This window comes from Dermacentor albipictus, chromosome 1 (genome assembly GCF_038994185.2).
Source record: "Dermacentor albipictus isolate Rhodes 1998 colony chromosome 1, USDA_Dalb.pri_finalv2, whole genome shotgun sequence".
NCBI classification, from domain to species: Eukaryota; Metazoa; Arthropoda; class Arachnida; order Ixodida; family Ixodidae; genus Dermacentor; species Dermacentor albipictus.
In genome coordinates this window covers 154,381,845-154,402,246 of record NC_091821.1, presented here as the reverse complement: position 1 = coordinate 154,402,246, position 20,402 = coordinate 154,381,845, and the positions used below count along the sequence as shown (strand labels likewise).

The following is a 20,402-nucleotide window of genomic DNA, read 5'->3' as shown; positions in this document are numbered from 1 at the left end:
CCGAGCTATTACCATAGAGAAAGAAATTCTATTACTCTGGAACGTTCGGCGACTGATCTATAAAAGCCGACGCGCTTGACTCGTTCATCAGATTTTCGACGATCGGCGACTGTGTTCGCCGTTTTCGTTGAGCATTGAGTGTAGCCTGTTTTTCTGGGCACAGGTTCGGCCAATAAAGTTTCGCCATTCACAGTTTTCTTGCTGTGTCCTCAACCGTCACTACCACGTGACAATATGTAGGTTTATTCACATTTTTCTTGCATCTCGTGAATTTGCCATCTGCATCCACAAGCACAATGTGGGATCCTTTCGGCCACGTCGCGGTGTACCGCAAGGGTCAGTGCTAGCCCCCATATTTTTCATCATTAGCCTCCTACACTTGGCATGGCGCTTGGGCGACATACCTGCCCGCACTCATTTATGCGGATGACATCACAGTCTGGTCCGTCCACCAGTCTCTCCAAATTCAAGCCACAAGTTTACAGCTCGCTCTGACAATTACAGCTGAATTGTGTTCTTCTGTAGGATTCATGTTGTCGCCTCAGGAGACGGCTCTACTTCCCGTCGCCCCGGCCACGGCGGTCGCATTTCCATGGGGGCGAAATGTGAAAACACCCGTGGTTCTTAGATTTAGGTGCACGTTGAAGAACCCCAGGTGGTCGAAATTTCCGGAGTACTCCACTACGGGGTGCCTCATAATCAGAAAGTGGTTTTGGCGCGTAAAACCCCATAATTAAATTTTTTTTACTTCCCTTTGCGAATGCGCGCGGTCGCCGTGCGTTTAACACTACCCATATCGTCCTTTTCTTGCACGGAAGCAGAATTCCAGTCGTCAGCTCACTCCGAGTCCCCGGCCTTGACCTTTATAGTTCTGGCGCCGCCGGCCCCTCGATTCGCACAGCACGTCAGAATTAAGGCATCCCAAATGCTGCACCTCATCCGCAGGGTTTCTCAAAAGTCAGGTGGTGCCACAACCACCATCGCCCGCCTGCTCATATGTACAGTCAACAGCAAAAGTTTACGGGATGCGGTTTCCCCTTCACATGTGAATTCCTGCACTGTTAAGGCATGGCACTTTGTATTTCTGTGAATCACTGTGTAGGTGGCGAGGGATACTACATGCTGGAACGTTTAATTCGAGGTTGTGTGACCACGCTTCGCGAGAATTCAGCTTCTTGGCAGATCCTGCGTCCCGTAAACTTTAGCGGTTGACTGTACACTGTTATAGCCAAGATTGATATACCAAGCCCTGTTACACCACATGACATGCGCAGAGTGAGACCGATTGGAATCTATTACTCGAGCAGCAAGGCGTGTAATTACGGGCCTTCCACAAATTACTCCCATCCACGCCCTTCAGGCCAAAGCGCAATTAAATACGCTTGACGAACTGTTCACCAGCGACACCAAGCTCATTCTGTAAACTGTCGTATTATCCCTGAAGCCGCAGCACTTAAGAAGCATAAATGGCAGATGGTTCGGTGTTGTCTAGCAATTCCTGCCCGCCACAACAGCCGTGGCTTTATCGGCAAGTTACGGACAATAGGCCTATGACCGGCATACACAAATACCTTTTGTCCACCTCGGTGAGTCCAGTGCGGCGCAAATAGCGCATCAGCTACGAGTGAAAACTCTTTTCGGAGACATGTAACGTATTCCAACGCTAGTGTGAGCGAGGCTCACGTCACTTCGCGGCCATCGCTTGTGCAGAAATATTGGCCGAAATAGCAACTTGCTCGTATGCTTGCTTCTCTGCCGTCGACACAGGCGGAGATCTTGGCCATTATATATATATATATATATATATATATATATATATATATAAAATTGCATAGGTACACTAGGGCGCATGCGTACGTACTCTTGGTAGAGCAAATGCCTGGTCAACACAACACCTATACTTTAGTAACTTTGTTTCACTAAAACATACGCGATATGAGTACACAAAGAATATGAGTAGACAGAAACATATATGGAACAGAACAGGAACCATCTCAAAGAACAAGGTCAGCGATACAACATGCGTGAAAGCCCTATTAACTTCTTTACGTATTAAAGCGAAAGCCTCAGATGGCTCATGGGCCCAAAAATCCGACGACCGTCCTGCGTTATGGCACCAAAATTCAAGCGCGTGCGCCAGTAAGCCATAAATTTATTTATGAATAAAAGCGCTCGATTATCTCTGTTCGCGTTGAACTGACACCCTTCTAAATTATCAGTGTGACCCCAGAAGTGTCTTTTGTGGTTTTCCCGTTCTTGTTCTTTGTCGCGGGCAATGTATACACGTGTCTTATGACGTTTTGAGGAGTGTAAGTACGCCTGCGAGAAGTGGAAATAAATCTGTTTTTGAAAATTAGCGCTGTGTGTTTGTCGAAGTTGCCTTTTCGTGTCCCTATTTTTCTGCCTGAACTACAAGTAGAAGGCGCCATATATACAAGCCCACGTAGTTACCCTCATCGATTAAAGTGTTAAAAAACTTCATTCAGTGAACCTGCGTATTCGTCTTAATGACTTGCCACGAGCGTTCTAACGCACTATTAACCGCGCAGAACCAGTGCCGATGCCTAGGCGACCGAAAAAGAAAACAAGTATAGAGAAAACGAGTAATAGGAAGTAACAACGCATTTTGAAGGTGAAAAATTCTGAGCAAAACCCAGGAAAACGCACAAACAAGAGACGAGTCAAGCACTGGCGCTGCCTGTCTCGTCTCTTTGTACGTTGTCCTGGGTTTTGCGCTAAATTTTTCACCTTCGAAATACCATGTACAAACTAGCCCCAACCGAAGTATTACTGAACAACGCACTCGAATGAGAATGTCAAGTCATTTAATGAATGCCTCGTGAGAGCGCAGGCTTTCACCTTCATCCTCTTTAGCGTATGCTAAAGTGACTGTCAACCTTTGTTTTCAAATAATAATAATAATAATAATAATAATAATAATAATAATAATAATAATAATAATAATAATAATAATAATAATAATAATAATAATAATAATAATAATAATAATAATAATAATAATAATCTCATTTTATGTACACTGCAGGACGAAGGCCTCTCTCTGCGATCTCCAATTACCCCTGTCCTGCGCCAACCGATTCCAACTATAGCGCCCGCGAATTTCCTAATTTTATCGCCCCACCTAGTCTTCTGCCATCCTCGGCTGCGCTTCCCTTCTCTTGGCACTCATTCTGTAGCCCTAATGGTCCAACGGTTATCTAATCTTCGCATTACATGACCTGCCCAGCACCATTTTTTTTCTCTTAATATCAATTAGAATATCGGCTATCTCCTTAACGTTATGCCTAACATTCTTCGTTCCATCGCTCTTTGCGCGGTCCTTAACTTGTTTTCGAGCTTCTTTGTCAGTGTCCAAGTTTCTGCACCTATGTCAGCACCGGTAAAATGCACGGATTGTACACCTTTCTTTTCGATGATAATGGTAAGCTTCCAGTCAGGAGCTGACGATGTCTGCCGCATGCGCTCCAACCCATTTTTATTCTTCTGTGAGTTTCCTTCTCATGGTCAGGGTTCCCTGTGATTAATTGACCTATAGGTAAACGTACTCATTCACAGACTCTAGAGGCTAACTGGCGATCTTGAACTCTTGTTCCCTTGCCCGGCTATTCATGATTATCTTTGTCTTCTGCATATTAATCTTCAACCCCACTCTCACACTTTCTGTTAAGGTCCTCAATCATGTGTTGCAACTCGTCCCCAGTGTTGCTGAACAGGACAATGTCATCTGCAAATCGAAGGTTGCTGAGATATTCGCCGTTGATCCTCACTCCTAAGCCTTCCAAGTTATGAATACTTCTTGAATACTTCCAAGCACGCAGTGAATGGCATTGGAGAGATTGTGTCTCCTTGTCTGACGCCTTTCTTTATAGGTATCTTCTTACTTGTGGAGAATTAAGGTAGCTGTGGAATCTCAGTACATATTTTCCAAGATACTTACGTAAGTGTCCTGTACTCCTTGATTACTTAATGCCTCTATGACTGCTCGTATCTCTACTGAATCAAATGCCTTTTCGTAATGTGATTCATTGTAGGGTATCCCTTCCTGAAACCTGCCTGTTCCCTTGGTTGATTAAAGTGAAGTTTTCAGACCATTGCATATAAATTATTTAGAAAGGCATAATGTATATTATAAGTCAAGGATGTATTGCATCATCCGCGCACAAATCCGAAACGGCAAATGATGCTTACAGTACTGGTGGTACAGGCACTGCAGAAAAGAGGGCTCAAGATGTTAGGAGTGCTCGAGAGAGACGTCGCACAGGTGCCCTCTGTGTGCCCTCGCGATAAGCGAGGCCGTATAAAGAAGGCACGCTCCCATATCGGCCGATGTTGCGCCAGCGGCGACGCCTTTCTTCGACCAGCGCGAGCAGAGGGAAATGAGGCGCGGTTGACTTCCAGAAGCTTAAAGTACCTCGGCGCCGCTAAAAAAAAGTAACTAAAAGTTGCCATCTTTCAATGTTTTTGAACGGGATAACGCAGAAAGGTTTCCGGGTCTTCAGAAGAGTAGAATCTGCAATATGCCGTGTTGTTTGCAATTACCGTCGCAAAGGTAGTCAGTCACCAATAGGTACACATAATTAAAAAACCGGTATTGAGTAAAAAATAAGAAATGTAATAAATTGGCCAAGTCTAGTTTAGTCTAATTGGCAAATTATCTGGTTTTGCAGTCTCACTTAAAATCAACACTTAGCGCTCGGGGGCTATGTGCCCTGCTGCCCATTCCATTCCAACTCCAATCTGCAATCTCGGGCTCCCATTTCACCCGTCCTACTGGTGCCATCATTCCATTCCATTTCGGGTGTTGGAATGATTCCACAATCGTTCAAACTCCGGAGTTCCCATTCCGCAACTCTAACGCATCAGCTCGCCGTTAAGTCATGGATTTTGACGGTGTTTGCTAGAGCCCATAACTAATTGCTTATCAGCAAGAAAGGACTACAGCGTGATCTAAAGGAGCCCAAGGCTGAATGTGGTATATCTGAGACTGATACTTTGTTTTCAGATAAAAATAGACTAACATCTGAAATTACAGAAGCGTTCCGTATAGTAAGGTGTCGCGAAAAATGCATCGGCGGCCATCGGTTGCTATCACTGACAAAGAATTTGTATTCTTGAATAGTGCTTGAACTGTTAATACAAAAATCGATGACTCGTCTTGCACATGCTCAGTGCAGATAGCTGGCGCTTTTATGTTCTGTCTCTTTCCAAAAATAAACAGTTGTGAGTAAGCACTCGCGTGTGCACCTTCTCTGCGTCCTGGTCTATTGTGCATGCTGCGAATTTCACCATGAACCTAAAAATACTTTGGCATCCGTGACGTCACACTGACGTACCGGCTCTGCATGGGGTTTCGGGGCGAAATATAAAATAAGTGGCCTTCATTTTCTCTTTTATATTAACCAACCTATTAAAACAGAGACTTTAAAAAAATACTTAATCAGTTTAAACTGATCTCGTGTTTCTATTTATAGTGTCCCTTTAAAATCGTAACCCCGGGCGAGATAGACGGGGTGCATGCGGGCAGTGGTCTCACGTGCGGCGGCGATGATGGTGCTCCAGCGAGACGCCTGGAAGTACAGCAGCAGCTGGAACAGGTTGTAGCCCATCAGAGTAAGGCACACGGCGATGCACACCGTCTCCTGGGTGCGCTTCCCTGCGAAGCAGACCACACGTGGGGTTACAAAACAGAGGCGCCGAGAAGGCCGACAGTGCTAAGCAAACACGCCAATTCAGACGCGGTTCGGGCTGCCGATTGTGATTGCTATAACAACCGAAGTTCCGCATCCGACAATGTGCACAGGCATCGACTGACCACGCGCAATGCGGTACACGTGCATACGCTGCAATCACCTGCAGACTAACACTCAGTAAGTTTACTTTACGCCAGGCGACCGGCGAAGCGTTTCAGAGAAAAATCGGTAAATGCAACGAGGCCTAGATGCGCGTCTTTCGATTTCGTACGGCAACCAGGTACACGGCTTCCCAAAGGACTGAGTATACGCGCCTATACGGTGCCTTCCATATTCAACCTACAGAAGCCGCAGCCCAGCCGGCGGAGTAGAATGGCCACACAAAAGGTATTTAATGTATGAATATGTCTTGTCAAGAGACGCCCACTCCCTTTGTCTTAGTGACGCGCGCACAACTAAAGGCGCAGCAATGGAAGCCAAAGTGTTCACGCACGTTCATGCAGCACTTGGCGTTTATCGCACACCAGCGCAATCAACAACGAACGCGTTCTGAGAGCGCCCCGCAGGGCTGAAGCCACAAGACTGTGTACACGGCGCCCCTGAGAGTACCGGCGGCGCTGCACGCTGTTGTTCCTCAAGGTGACTTTATTGTCCCCAGGGTGCCTCGATACCACGCTTCTGACACGTTGGCATCGAGACACTAACACCCGACGATAGCGCGCGCTGCGCTCGCATTGGCGTGCTCGTCACACGTGACCTTTACGCTGGACACAAAAGAGAAGGGACTTGGCATTTAAGGAGGCGAAAACGCCCTCGGCAAATCATTTTATGTCCGCAATATTCGATACTCCCGGATACTGAAGTAATGCTACGCTGCTGTATGCGACGCAGAGGACGTCCTCTGGGAGAACATGATGCGTGTAATTTAAGTGTTGTTACTTATTTCTAATGGAAATTACCGCAGGCCTACAGGGGGATCAGAAAAGAGCACTCAACAGGGCGGCCCTTGAACTGGTCCGGTACGTATATCGGTCGGTTGCCCATATACCCGCCTGTATACTCCCTGTACAATGCACATCGCGGTCCGTCCCGGCATCGAGTAGGTGGTGGACATCCACCTGCCCACCGGGTGTGGCTCCCGTCTCAGCGATGCAGTGACAGCGCACCCAATTCGGTTGCGCCGCAGCAGCAGTTTGAAGCAGGGAGAGACCAGGCGTAACCAGGACGGCGCAAGGTGGAATCACTATGATCGATTGCTCAGTGGCTATGGTGGTTGCTCAGTGGCTATGGTGTTGGGCTGCTGCTGAGCACGAGGTCGCGGGATCGAATCCCGGCCACGGCGGCCGCATTTCGATGGGGGCGAAATGCGAAAACACCCGTGTACTTAGATTTAGGTGCACGTTAAACAACCCCAGGTGGTCGCAATTTCCGGAGTCCTCCACTACGGCGTGCCTCATAATCAGAAAGTGGTTTTGGCACGAAAAACCCCATAATTTAATTTTTTTTAAAACTATGATCGATCGCTCGTTTGAATACTGGCCTTGATAGAATGTCGATGGCTACAGAGTCGGGGCCGAGGATGTGGCTCTGCATGCTCTCGTACTTGCCTGCGTGTTTTCCCCACTGTTTGACGTTACTAGACATGGATTTGGGGACCAAGAAATGTTATGGTTCCGACATTAGGGAAAGCATGTGACTTTACCTTCATGTTCAGGCCGTCTGTCTAGTTTATTGCGGATTATGTCGTTGCAGGCGCTCATGTTCTGTGATTTTTTGGCGGTAATTCTACCAGCCGAGTGGTCCAGTGTACCGATGAAGGATGTTTAGCCCTTGCTGACGAGCATGTCCATATGCAGTGTGCCGTTCAGATGAGTGGTCCAAATTGTCACGCCATCTGGCGTCCAACCTCCTCGCGCACAACTTAGAAGGTGCATTACAAAAGGTCAAACTCATCTTTTTACAGATGAGAGATCGGAACATATTTTTGTACCTTGCCATCACCCTTCAGGTTTCACTATACGGTAAGATATGAGAAAGGCGAAAGTGGGTAAGTTAACAGCAAGGAGAAAAAATGAGAGGGCAAGGAGACGAAGTGGTTCACTAGTGCATGTATACACGTTCCCACGGAGGAGCATCTGCCGCTGAATTCTGGACCTGTCATGGACGACTGGGAGGCACCTCTCGACCACAGGCTGCGCATAAGGTTTACTTTCGACGACCGTGGGATAGGCTAAACCTTTGCATTGGACAAAGTTTACCCGTGACGCCCACAACAGTCGCTGTAAAGGCGGCTTTACAGCTATGTCTGCCTCTCGCGACCCAAATTCTTGACGCAAACACTGGCAACTGAAAGACACAAAACACAAAATTTAATCTATGGCGCCTTTATAAATCGGCCTAGTTTGTCACTCTGCTCAGTCGCACTTGATGAGCAAGGAATCCAAGTGTCGGTTTCAAACCTTCGGCGGCCCTCGCAAACTCTGTCGAGGCCTTGGCTGGACTGTTACATCATCTTCGCAACTTTTCTTATACCAACCAAACCGGTCCTTTTTTTTTTCCCCCTAAGTGGTCACCTTCGAGTCGTGACATGCGCCTTGTTATTTTCACACCGAGTCCCGCGAGACATCAACAGCGATCGAATTTCGAGGAAAGACTTCAGCCGAGCTGAACATGATCACAACACGATGACGGCGAAAGCTTCGCAGTGTGCCACGGTGGGAAAGAAGGAAGAAAAAGAAAGAAACGCGAACAGCAAACAAATAGGCGGGGGTGCGAGGAGGGCGATGTGCAGCGAGAGTTGCATTACGACGCAGTGTACCGAAAACCGAACTAACCGAACGAGGCGCGCGGCAGTGCGCGCCTCGGCAGCGGGGCGCGAGCGCACAGCCTTCGCGGAACGGCGCACACGGCGACACGCTCCGGCGCCCGGACACAGCCGCGCGCGCCGATCGCGGGGGCGCCGGCCGCGCCCAGGTCGCACGCACGGTCTGGACAGTGCTTTTAATGAACGGTGAAAGAAAGGGCGCAGGCTCCTTCAAAGGGGCACCACGAGTAAATGTCAAACGACGCTGGCAGGTAGAGGGACGCCGATGAGCTAGTATATCTTGCGGCGGAATGATTATTTCAAAATTCCGTTTGCGATACTTTGGCAGACGAAAGGGTCACTGGAAAGAAAACAAACAAAGAATTGAAGGCCAATCTTTTGTTTTTGAATTTCGAGCCCAAACAACGGCGCCCATGACATCAATGTGGCGTCACATGTTTCTTAATATTTTCGCGCAATTCCGCTGTTAAAAAGCTATACCTATCAAAAAGCACGTGATTTTCCGTCGGTCTGGTTCTCCACTTGTTTCATACTGTGCAAGATTATTCCTCATGGATCTATTCAGAAAGCCTAAACACTTCAGCACAGACCCTTGCAGATATGTAACTTCTACGTATAATATGCTATTTCTTTTTTTTTGTATGTGCATGTATTCTCCTGACAGTTCTGTTTTATTACCAGTGATTGATATGCACTGCTTTTCTTTTTTAATGGTTTTAATTGTATGCATCTACCTAACCGTATTAGGTTGTATCATTAAAAACTATATATGCGCATGACATTGTAGCTGCTATACATGTATGACTATGGGCCTACACTAGCCTTTGGCTAGAGGCCCAACAGTTCCCTTGTACAAATTATTATCCATGAAAAACAAACTGAGTTGAATTGAAAAAAAAAAATCTTACGTACAGTTTTCACCTTGAGGAGCTACTCTTTCAAGCGCGATGTAATCATTTATAATTTATAAACAGTTATATATAGCCCGCAGTAGACAGTGTCAAAATCCACGACGCCAGGGGGATCTTCAGCTGCATGGCATCGCCACCTCTAAAGCGCACGTATAAAAAAATAAGCAGTCAAGTTCTCGTGCATTAGAAAAGAAGTATACACTTTTAAGACAGTTGCACCTTTCGGGGTGTATATTTGTCCCAGAACAATAATCGCAATCAGCCTTGCTTGCGTTTCCTTCCTTGAAAACTCAGCGCTCGCTACTTTCCTGTCGAGAATGCTGTCACGTTGATAACGCGCAAGCCGTCCGTGGCTTGGAAGTACCGGGCTCGCAGCGTTAAAGAAAGGAAATGCGGGCAAGACAAATGACAATTATCGTAGTGGGACAAGATACGACCCAAAGGGTGTAAAAATTTTTAAGAGCGTTTGTTGTTGTTGTGATACCCAGTGACCCAAGTTGGTGTCAAGGAGGTTCATCGAAGAGCGGTCCATATAACTGGCATACACCCACGGGAATGGCCCACATTTTAAGCCTGCACTATATATTCGGGATCGGCCCATGGACGTAAACGGTCAGGTACCCGTTACATAAAACTGCGTTGAACTCGTCAAGAATGCTTCGCATTAGAAACAATACTTTATATTCGTCTTTACTGTCCCTTCAACACTTCTAAGATTACGAATGGGGTACATCAATCGAAAGTAGGTCATGCATATTCCAGAAAACGACGTTATAACGATGAATTCTTGGTGGCGGCTCCACCTTCCAACTCCGTGAGTATATCACTGCGATGTTTTGAAGGCCAGCAACGATAGCGCCGTACGCGGGAGGCCGGTGTAGAAACAACGCTGTCCAGTATAAGGATAAGAGTACTGCGGCGCTATATGGTTGTGCAAGTAGCGCAATAACTGCACTCGGAGCAACACTGCTCCCACAAAAAAACAGCAACCCCAGAATGAACAAACATTTCTCGCAATTCGACGTACAAGTACACGAAGAAGTTCACGGTAAGCTGTACATGGTGTCGAAGTAGAGGGGACGACGACCCGTGCGCGTCTACAACGCGTGCGCATACAGAGGTGAACTTCCGCCAAGTGCGACGCGAACGCGGGCATTAGACGCTGACCGTGCCTCTTTCCGGCACAGAGAGATCCTTTGCTTTGAAAGAGCACAATTAGTGAATGAAAAAAATTGAATCAGCGGACCCCAACGATTGCCCCAACGCGAACCCATTTACTGCGACAGCAGCACGCTTAAAGCACAGCAGTCAGTGAACGCCGCGTTCCGAAGAACAACTTCTTTGCAAAGCGCGCAGCGTCGTCCTATATAGTCCGGTGCTGTGTGTGGCCTTGTACGGTCTCCGAAGTACAAGCACAGACGCCACAACTCTGGGAATCTGTACGCGGCATAAAACCCCGCGCGCGCAGATTACCAAGCGCCCAAACTGCGCGATAGCGCTGCTTCCTTTTACTGTGCAAGTCGCGCACATTCAAGGTAGCAAAGCGAAACGAAAGGGCGCCTGTCATGGTTTGCTTGCTTTCCTCACTTCGTGGCACTTACCCAGTGCGGGGGGATTGGCCAATAAGCCGGCGGTTAAAAGGAAATGGAGGGAGAGAGAGAAATAGAGAAAGTCAAAGTAGAAAATTTTGATAATTACGAAACAGACTAACTCGACAAAGAGTGAATTATATACAAACAGCAAATTTGGCGGTACTGGAATAATTTCGAATACACGATCAGCGATTTGATTAGTCATCCAATTATCGATTAAGCAGAGTTACCATGATATCCTCCTTGCGTCACATGGGTAATCACAAATGGCCATGCAGATGTTCCTCGGGTTAAATACTAATACAGAAACCCCGAAGGAGGGAATAATTTGAGCTTAAATTTAAAGAAATGCCTAATTTTCTGAATGAAAGTTGAATTTTTTTTCTGCGAGTTGTAAAGCGACCGCGGGTCAGTAGAAAATGGTCAATATTTTCAGGTTCCTGACAGGTGTGACATACAGGGAACGGTGCCAGACCATACCTGTACAGGTAAAGATTTACTGGTGGGATACGACAGCGTAATTTTGTAAAAGAGATTTCCAATTTACGCGTGGGGCACCATTCACTGTCCAATGAAAAAAAAAAAGCAAATGGTGAAATTCCGGTGTTATGATTTTTAGTTTTCCAGATCTTGGAACAGAGAAAATTTTCTAAACTTAGCCACAGGGGCACAAGCCGAACTAAGCATAACTGACATAACTGGTCCACCAAAGGATATCCGCGCGGGTGAGTCAGCCTTTTCGTTTAATGACATTGTCACGTAGCAGTGAAGGCAAAGAACACAGCAGCAATACTGTGAATGACGAAACTGACTTTTACTGGGTGAACCTGTGCCCACGAAAACAGGATTATACTCAAAGCACAACGATAGCGGCGAGCACAGTCGGCTATCGTCGAAAATCTGATATGCCGGTCAAGCGCATCGGCTTTTATACACGAGCCGTTGAAGGTTCCAGAGAAACCGCTGGTGCCCGCGCGTCTTCCAGAAAGTTCTACACAATTCGCGTCGCGCACGCGATCGGTGACAACAGGCAGCAGAAAGAACAACCGATAACGTTCGAGAAGCTTCCGATACATGCTGGCGCGTACGTCCAGCAGTGAGCGATAACATTTGTTAGACGGCGAAAAGCAGTCACCCTAAAAAGATATACAAGTACACGTGTCAATATACCACGTTGGCTTGGAACCCATAGCAATGGCACAAGTCATAAGTTCGGAGGGATTAATTATTTAAATGTATTAATTACAGTATAGTGTATGAGGATGAAGTGAATGATGTGCATACTGACAGTGGATTGGTCAATATAAAAAAAAAATCTGGTGTTTTACGTGCCAAAATCACGATATCATTATGAAGCACGCTGTAGTGCGGGACTCCGGATTAATTTCGACAATGTGGGGTTCTTTAATGTGCACCCAATGCATGAAGCACGGCCCTCAAAAGGCGGCCGCCGCGTTTGGGATTCGATCCCGCGCCCTCGGGTTCAGCAGCGCGCAGAGCCATAGCCACTACGCCATCACGGCGGGTCGGTCGCCATAACTACCAGATAATTTAAACGAAGTTTTCGAAGAGCTAAAATAACAGCTAATGGTTCATCTTGAAATATGGGTGCAAAATCTGGTAGGCATAATGTATATGACCAGGATAATGACTCGGAGAAAATACTCACACCCGTTTTCTCCTCACTCATTAACACATCAGTCGCGATTACATTATCTATTCCCGATAGCGTTAAATGATCTTGTAAGATGCGTTTTAATATGTAGTGGGCAGGAGTTTAGCATTAAATGAAAATGAATAATCAAATTCAATCTTTATTTTAGGCAAATTAAGGCTTGTCTGGGCAAATTATCTCGCGTATATATTAACATTTAATGGCTCTAGCCCAGCTTGCACAAGCATTACCTGAGGTCTATATAAATGTGACAATGGCTAATCAAAAAATGCCCTTGTTTCACCAATAAATAAGCACTGTGATCACCTCAATGAAGATGCGTAAATGTTATATTTTTTACTGTCAGAATGTGCACGGAATCTGCAGGCGAGAGTATATATGCAGTCGTGCTTCTTGATATATATGCAACAAATTTTTTGTAAAGCAAGACAATTCTCAAGAGCCCCCGTTCTAGAAGAACGAGGGGGTTGATCTTGTATGCTGGCCTACCAGCTAGAGAATAGAACGCACACAAATTCCAGTATCGGTCAAACGTACACACGATAAATTATGACGCGCCTGCATAGCCCAGATCGGTGTCGGTCGAGTTTGCTTACTGTGCCAACAGCATATCATATTGACCGCAAATAAAGACGGGGACAGCGGAAGAGAACACAAAAACAACACGGGCGGTATTTGTTTGGACGGTTTTTGTGTTCTTTTCCGCTGTCCCCGTCTTTATTTGCGGTCAATATGATATGCAGTAAACACTAACTAGGCCAAACTGAAGTTCTTCTGATGCCAACATCGCGCGCTGCCCTGCATTTAACGTGATGGACGTGATTTCGCTAGCTCATGTTTTGCATTATATATTACAAGTACGTATCTGATAAGGTAGACTTGCGGAATTATTTCTTGATGGTACTGGAGAGAGATATTAACCGACACAGTCAAAGGAAAACAATCATGGTACTATTGTTAACATTTAGCGACATTCGAATATCCACAAACCAAGCTTGACGTGTTTCTAAACATGACTGCAGTGTTTGCAATGAGCAAATGTCAGTTGCAGAGCAAATGATACCATGCCATCTGCATAGACATATAGACATACACTTGTACGTTGCCGCACAATGGAATTGAATTTCTTAAAACGTTAAATAATATCAGAGAAAGGACAGAACCGTGGGGAACTCCTTTTGATTGATTATATTCTGACGTTGACAAGTCGCGTTGGGAGCAATAAAACTTCATAGCTTTTCAATATTCATATATCAAATGTATATAATAAATACTACCGCCTGTGCCGAGCGAACTTAATGCGTCCCTCTAAATTGACAAACGCGCACCATATCGAGCATCCTGGTCCAAATCCAATCTGAAGTGGGTTCAGTAATATATTATCTGTTAAAAATTTCATGATACGAATACTCTTTCTATTAGTTTCATAGCATTCGAAGTTAGTGCCCACTGAACTTTTATTTATTATCCATACGAAGTCCCGCTCCTTGTTTTTTTCTCTAATCAGGAGGAATGTAAGCGTTCATAATAGAGTAATGAACGATATTAGAGATGCATGACTTGTAAAGAGAGAGGTCAAACAATATTTTCAGCGTGCCTGATGCAATGCCATCTGGACCTGGAGCTGAGATAGGGAGCAGCCGAACAGCGTGCGCAAGCTCTTCAATTGTTACCCCTATAAAATGATCTCCGGACAAACGCCCTACGAAGTTTACCTGCAGCTCAGTTGTGAGGGGCTTTTATAAACCTTTCGCAATTTTATCTAATGATTCTAACAATTCTTTTGACGATAGAATTGAATTAATATTTATGGGCGCTGGAATAGCCTCGCGAGAGCGAAGAAACCTAAACAGTGCTTTTTTTATTACCACTCTTCGATAGAAAATTTAACGTTTTTAACCATAATGGATTCTCCATTATGTCCGTTTAGTATTTTCAGGCTCTCCACTATCGGTATCGTGGTGCCTTCTACTGTGACCACAATGTCCGGCCGTTCCCTAATGCTTTTCCGACCCCTGTATGTGGGTCTATAGAGCAGAAGTTCTGATTTTTGCGAGGAACATCTCAGTCCCTTGTCTCTGATGTAGTCTTCGACCATGTTTACTGCTGTTTGGGGGATCTCTTCCACATGCCCATCGCTTCCAGCCGCCACCTAGAGAGTCCGCGTATAGGCTGTGCCCGAGTCCTATCTTTTCGAGTCTCGCAGGAAGACCGATCGTTGCCACGCTATTTAGAAAGGGAGAGAGGATTGAACCCCTGTGGGGTACCCCTATTACCTAGTTTGAGCGCCTCCGATCTGGTTATTCCAATTCAAATATTTGATGTAGGCGTATGTTTTACGTCCTACACCCAGCTCTTGGAGATTTTGTAGTATTGCCTTGTGCGTGACAGTGTCAAAGGCCTTAGATCAAGACCTAGTATCACTTACGTGTTTAGAGTTTTCTCACCCGCATCTATGATCTGATGTTTTAGTTTGAGCATAATATCCTGCGTCGATAACTTGGATCGAAATCCAACCATGGTATGTGGGTAAAGTCCTTTATAATCCATGCATCTCGTGAGGCGTGTGAGAACCACATGTTCCATGAGTTTAACGACGCAGGATATTAGCGATATGGGCCTTAAGTTCGTCAGTTGCGGCTTCTTTCCAGGCTTCGGTATAAAAATTATTTGGGCTGATTTTCATTGACTTGGAATGCCGCATTGCTCCCAGCAGTTATTCATGTAGTCCGTGAGAGCTCGGATGAATACATCGTCGAGGTTCCTGAGTTTTGTTGCTTATCCCATCAGGTCCTGGTGCAGATATCGGGTTGAGCCTGGTAAGTTTACATCTGACTTCTGCCTCCGTAATCGGGGTATCGAGATCAGGATTCTCGTTACCTAGGTAATCCGGGAGTCGTTCTCTATCCGCATCTCCAACGTACATCTTTTCGAGCTCTCGAAAGAGCTCTTCTTCTGTACCGTCGTAGCTGTGTATAACCTTCCGTAGATTGTGTCTTTGTATGGTTGTAGAATGTTCCAGGTCTTGGACATTCCCATCTACCTCTCCATCAAGTTGCACGTGGCTTCTCACTTTTGGTGGGTTAACCTATTTGCATATATCTCGATTTCCTTGTTAATTCCACAATTATCTTCCTTAATTTCCGATTATATTCTTGCTTTTTCTATCTTTTCAGCACACTACCTTTCGCTTCTCACATGTGCAATAAGCTGCTATCCATCTCCCCTATTCCTGCTTCCTCTGGAACAGTTTTGGTAGCTCGTTGAATGACTTTCTTGTAGTTTCTCTGCCAATTTCTCGATGTCCGTTATAGTGTCTTCCGCACCTTCCTGTCGGATTTTGCGGAAAGAGTCCCATTCTGCAAGTTTCAGTTCTCGACCCCTCCTTTTCCTTGGGCCTGCTTGTAACCTTGTGACGACGATGTAGTGGTCACTACCTAAGCTTTCCTGGATGTTTGTCCATTGAGAACCTGCTACATTCTTCGTAAATGTGAGATCTGGTGTCGTGTCGTTGGTTACGCTGTTTCCTGTTGTGGTTGGTGCCTGGGGGTCGGTTATGAGCGTTAGTCCTTCGTGCTGAGCATCTGCCCATACGCTTCGGCCCTTAACGATCTCTATGCTGTATCCCCAAGCCGCGTGTGGCGCGTTAAAATTGCCGACCACGACTACGCCTGTTTGTCCGCTACGCTCAACGCTTCGCGGAAGAATGGAGCGAATTTGGGCTTGTGTTGGGGTGGACTGTATATGTTCAGAATAAATAAACTTCCCTCTTCTTTACGGGAGAGGTTTATTTCAATCAGGTCATGGTCTATGCCGCGCATACCGGTATCGTGCTAGACAGCCAAGAGGTGTCTGTATCAGCGTCGTGACGGTTACCTTCTCACCGGAAGCACTGTAAGATTTATACCCCGATAATTTTGCCATCTCCCTGGTCTCCTGCAGGGCGATGACATCTGGCGCCTCCTTACTTGTTACGAACTGCTGCAGGTTTCCTCGCTTGCGACGATACCCGCGGCAGTTCCATTGCCGAATCGCGTATTGGTTACGCGGCGCCATGTTGATTTATGTGTTCTTCCCCGGTGGCCTTGCTATTTTCTACCGCATTCGGTCTGCTATAAGGCTTGCTTTTAACCAGCCCTGCGCCTGCCGGCCGAAAATCCTTTGGTGTGATTTCTAGTGCCGCTACTATATTCTCTAATCCATCGAATTGTTGTTTAATGTCTACATACATGTTTGTGATTTGTTGCTGTAAGCCGTCGAACGTTTCTTAAAAAGTTCCCGTAACCTTGCTGATTGCAAAGACGCTTTTTTCCTCAAACGTTTTTTGCGCCCTCCTTTTGTGTGGTGGTGCTTCCCAGTTCGCTTGTGTGGGAACGAGTGTTGGAGCTGGACTAGGCGTCGGCTTGAGAGAGTGCTTGAACTTTTACTGCATGTTTTGAAGTATTACACATTCGAATAAAAAAAATAAACAAAAAAGGACATTCAATAACTTATTCGTTTAGCTGACTGCATGTAACCGCAAACGGCATCACAGACGTCCCTGTGGCTAAAACTCAGAAGTGACGCACCGAAAGATAGTATTATTTCTGAGGTTAAGATTAACCCTACCTTAGCAAGCGGAATTTCTAGAAGTCTTTTTGTGAATAATTTATACCGGCGACATAACAAAAAATAGTGATCTAGGGATTCCGTTTCTTGACAGTACTGACCCAGGAGCGATATCGTCAGACCATCCTTGTGTAAAATCTGGTGATCACTACTTCCGATTGCCTTGATGGACACCACTGGATATTCCACGGAAATTTTTGCTGCTGAAATTTTGTCCGTGGTGTTATTGATTCAATGACATCTCTACGAATTGAATTCGTAGTTCGCTTGCACCTTCCTTCTTTTCTAGTTCGGAGCCGAAAATGCGCGAGCTACATCGCGTTTTCGCTATTCATTTGGATTCGAAGATGTGTTCAAATGAGTTCGCCAAATGCACTCGCCTCCGGGCGTTAAATTGTTCTGATTTAAATTACACACAACAAGTGAAGGCGAGAGGTTGTTATGTATTGTGGTCAATAAACCGCTGTCCGCGTGTGGAGACAATGCAGAAGACTGTTCATAGACTACAGAGACGCTACCTTTTACGGGACGTCCTTCAAAGAATCCCGAAATGGTATTTTAATATAACACACTTCTCAATTCGTCTCTTGCCTTTCAAAAATACAAGAGAACCTCCCTATAACACGTTTGTACTAACTGGTCTGCATAGTCTCTGGAAAGGTAGGCGCGTCCAGCTCCCAATTGTGCACTGCGGCTGTGACGAGAGTTGTAACCCTAGTGGCGGGTGTGATGGGAAATGTTTTGCTTTTTCTTCCGTCATATGAGGTGGGGGTAAAGCTGATGATGAGGAAGACGACGACGCGATAATTGTTTAACAAAAGCTTCCTTCTATCTACGTCTACTTCTAGCAGTTCGAAATGATCATAGCTGCAAGACCAATGCATCTTTTAGCAGATGTTGGGGAGGATATTTCAAAGTGTTGCTAGAGTTAGGATTTATATTAAGCAGACAAAAGTTCAATACTGCTCGGCTAGAACTTATCAATTGGAACATGTATACTCTAAAGTGAATAATTAAAAGTTAATTTGTGATTTCTTAAAAAAAAGCTAATCGAATATTGAAATTTGCCATGCAGGTAATTTCCGACTCTTTCAGAAATCCGCCTGAAAAGGCAGAAAAGCGCTATTTGTCACAGGTGATATATATGTATATTAAAAAATCTGTTCGCACTAAAGAAGAAAAATGTTCGCACTAAAGAACAGGAGGTATACGCTCACTGAAGGTTGCATACGTCAGCTAGGGATATTAAAGTCGTTTAGCCACACAGAAGCTTGCGCCTTTCCTACTGCCACTCTGACATCTTCAGTTTTCATCAAACTCCTCATGTCTCCCACTGCTGCTGAGTTGGGCGCTCGCTGTCGCAAATTCGTCGTCATGCCTAACGCAGGTAGAATGCACGCACGCATACACACACAGAGAGAAAGACGCTTCTTCTTTAAGCAAACATGAGGCATCCGCTTTCAACCGATGCGCACTTCGGACACGGTGAAAGAGCGCTGCTGTTATGCCGCGGACATGTTCGCGCGTCAGGAACTTACTGGAAGAGAGCGGCATGGCACTGAAGCTCTGAGCTGCGCTGGCCAAGTCACCTTGAGTGATCAGCTGCCACCGCCTCGAATTCAGCTCACCCTTCCTTTCTTGATTACCTTCTCAGAGCTTTCCTACACACCTTTCCGCATTGTACTCCCCCGTCGTATAATAGTTAAGCTGTATGCATTCCCCATTAAAAAAGACAGCTACAGAGTCTGTGTAAAACTTCTAACTCAAAGCAACCTATTCCTCCTCTTAAAAACAACACTCTAGTGGCATAACCTTATACTACTTCTAGATTATCAGTCCAACACATGGCGGCGCTCCTTCGCATATGACAAAGAAAAAAAAAAGAAGAAAGGTACGTCATACAACAAAAAATATTGAGCGTCGCCTAAATTGACTGTTGTCAGTGTATACCGCTTTCTTGTGGTTTTAGCTTTGCTTGCTATGCGAAAAGGAGTAGGCGGCGCCAAGCTCTCCTTTAATTTCATATTAATTAAAAAAAAAGAACGATAACAATCGTTGGCCTGATGACGATGCTCGCGATCTTGTTTAAAATGGAACAGTTTACCACTAGAATTTTAATTGGCTATAAATTGTATTTTCTCATTCAAATGCTCAACAGGTACTTTATGGATCAGTTTAAAATTTTGTGTTATCTTGTGTACAAGATGCATTGTGTTTTCGTAATGCTGAAAATGTGGAGCATATTCATTTTATTCTTTCGTGATTTTCCTTCCGGTAGCAATCTTTAAAGCTATCGACTTGCAAAATGCAAAAGTTACGCGTACTGAAAGAACACCTAAGCGGTTTCTTTCCATTAAGATATCTGTTGTATAGGTTTAATGTTCCCGAGCTCAAGAGAAAGTGAGCCAAAGGCGAAGTACCACGTGACTAGGTGTTTTCGCGCAGCGATGCTAGTGCCCTCAAGCATGCTTCGAACGGATTATCGCCACTGCACGCAGACAGGATGCGTGAATAGGCCGTAAGCGACGGCGATGGGTCGATCACAACCATCCTGGCCTCCAATTTCGCCAAGACAACTTGCCTGCTACAGCGATGGGGCCACGAAAGACAGCGATAAAGAGCGTGTGGCAACTTGTGATGCTCTGTCAGTGTTTCTGCTGACAGTGCTTATGAGAGAGCTGCGGTGGAAGATGGCGACGCACCCGAGACGACGGTCTAGACCGCCGCCACAGAACCACCGTTTTGGTTCGCGGCCTATTCAAGCGTTCTGGTGGTCTGCAGGCAACAAACTTTGTCCACAACTCGCACGGAAGCAGAAACATTGCTGCGGGCCAGCGACTAAACACGCGACACTTTTTCGGATCTCGTGCGCTTGCTTTGGATCGCCGAAAACCTAAGCCGACAAGAGCTGTCTCAGCTGGCTATGTTAACGACCTGCTCGGGTTGCTTAGTGGCTATGGTGTTGGGCTGCTAAACACGAAGTCGCGGAATCGAATCCCGGCCACGGCGGCCGCATTTAGATGGGGGCGAAATGCGAAAACACCCGTGTACTTAGATTTAGGTGCACGTTAAAGAACCCCA

At 45.8% G+C, this 20,402-nt stretch overlaps 1 protein-coding gene across 4 annotated transcripts in view; it reads right to left on the bottom strand.

The window, feature by feature from the left end:
- Positions 1-20,402, bottom strand: part of Kua (Plasmanylethanolamine desaturase Kua) — a 123,685-nt gene that overhangs the window by 52,728 nt on the left and 50,555 nt on the right. For all 4 annotated transcript variants that reach the window (XM_070527741.1, XM_070527733.1, XM_070527758.1 and 1 more), the window contains exon 2: positions 5,555-5,674. In XM_070527741.1, coding sequence (XP_070383842.1) covers positions 5,555-5,674 — 120 coding nt within the window. The remainder of the gene's footprint in view (positions 1-5,554; positions 5,675-20,402) is intronic.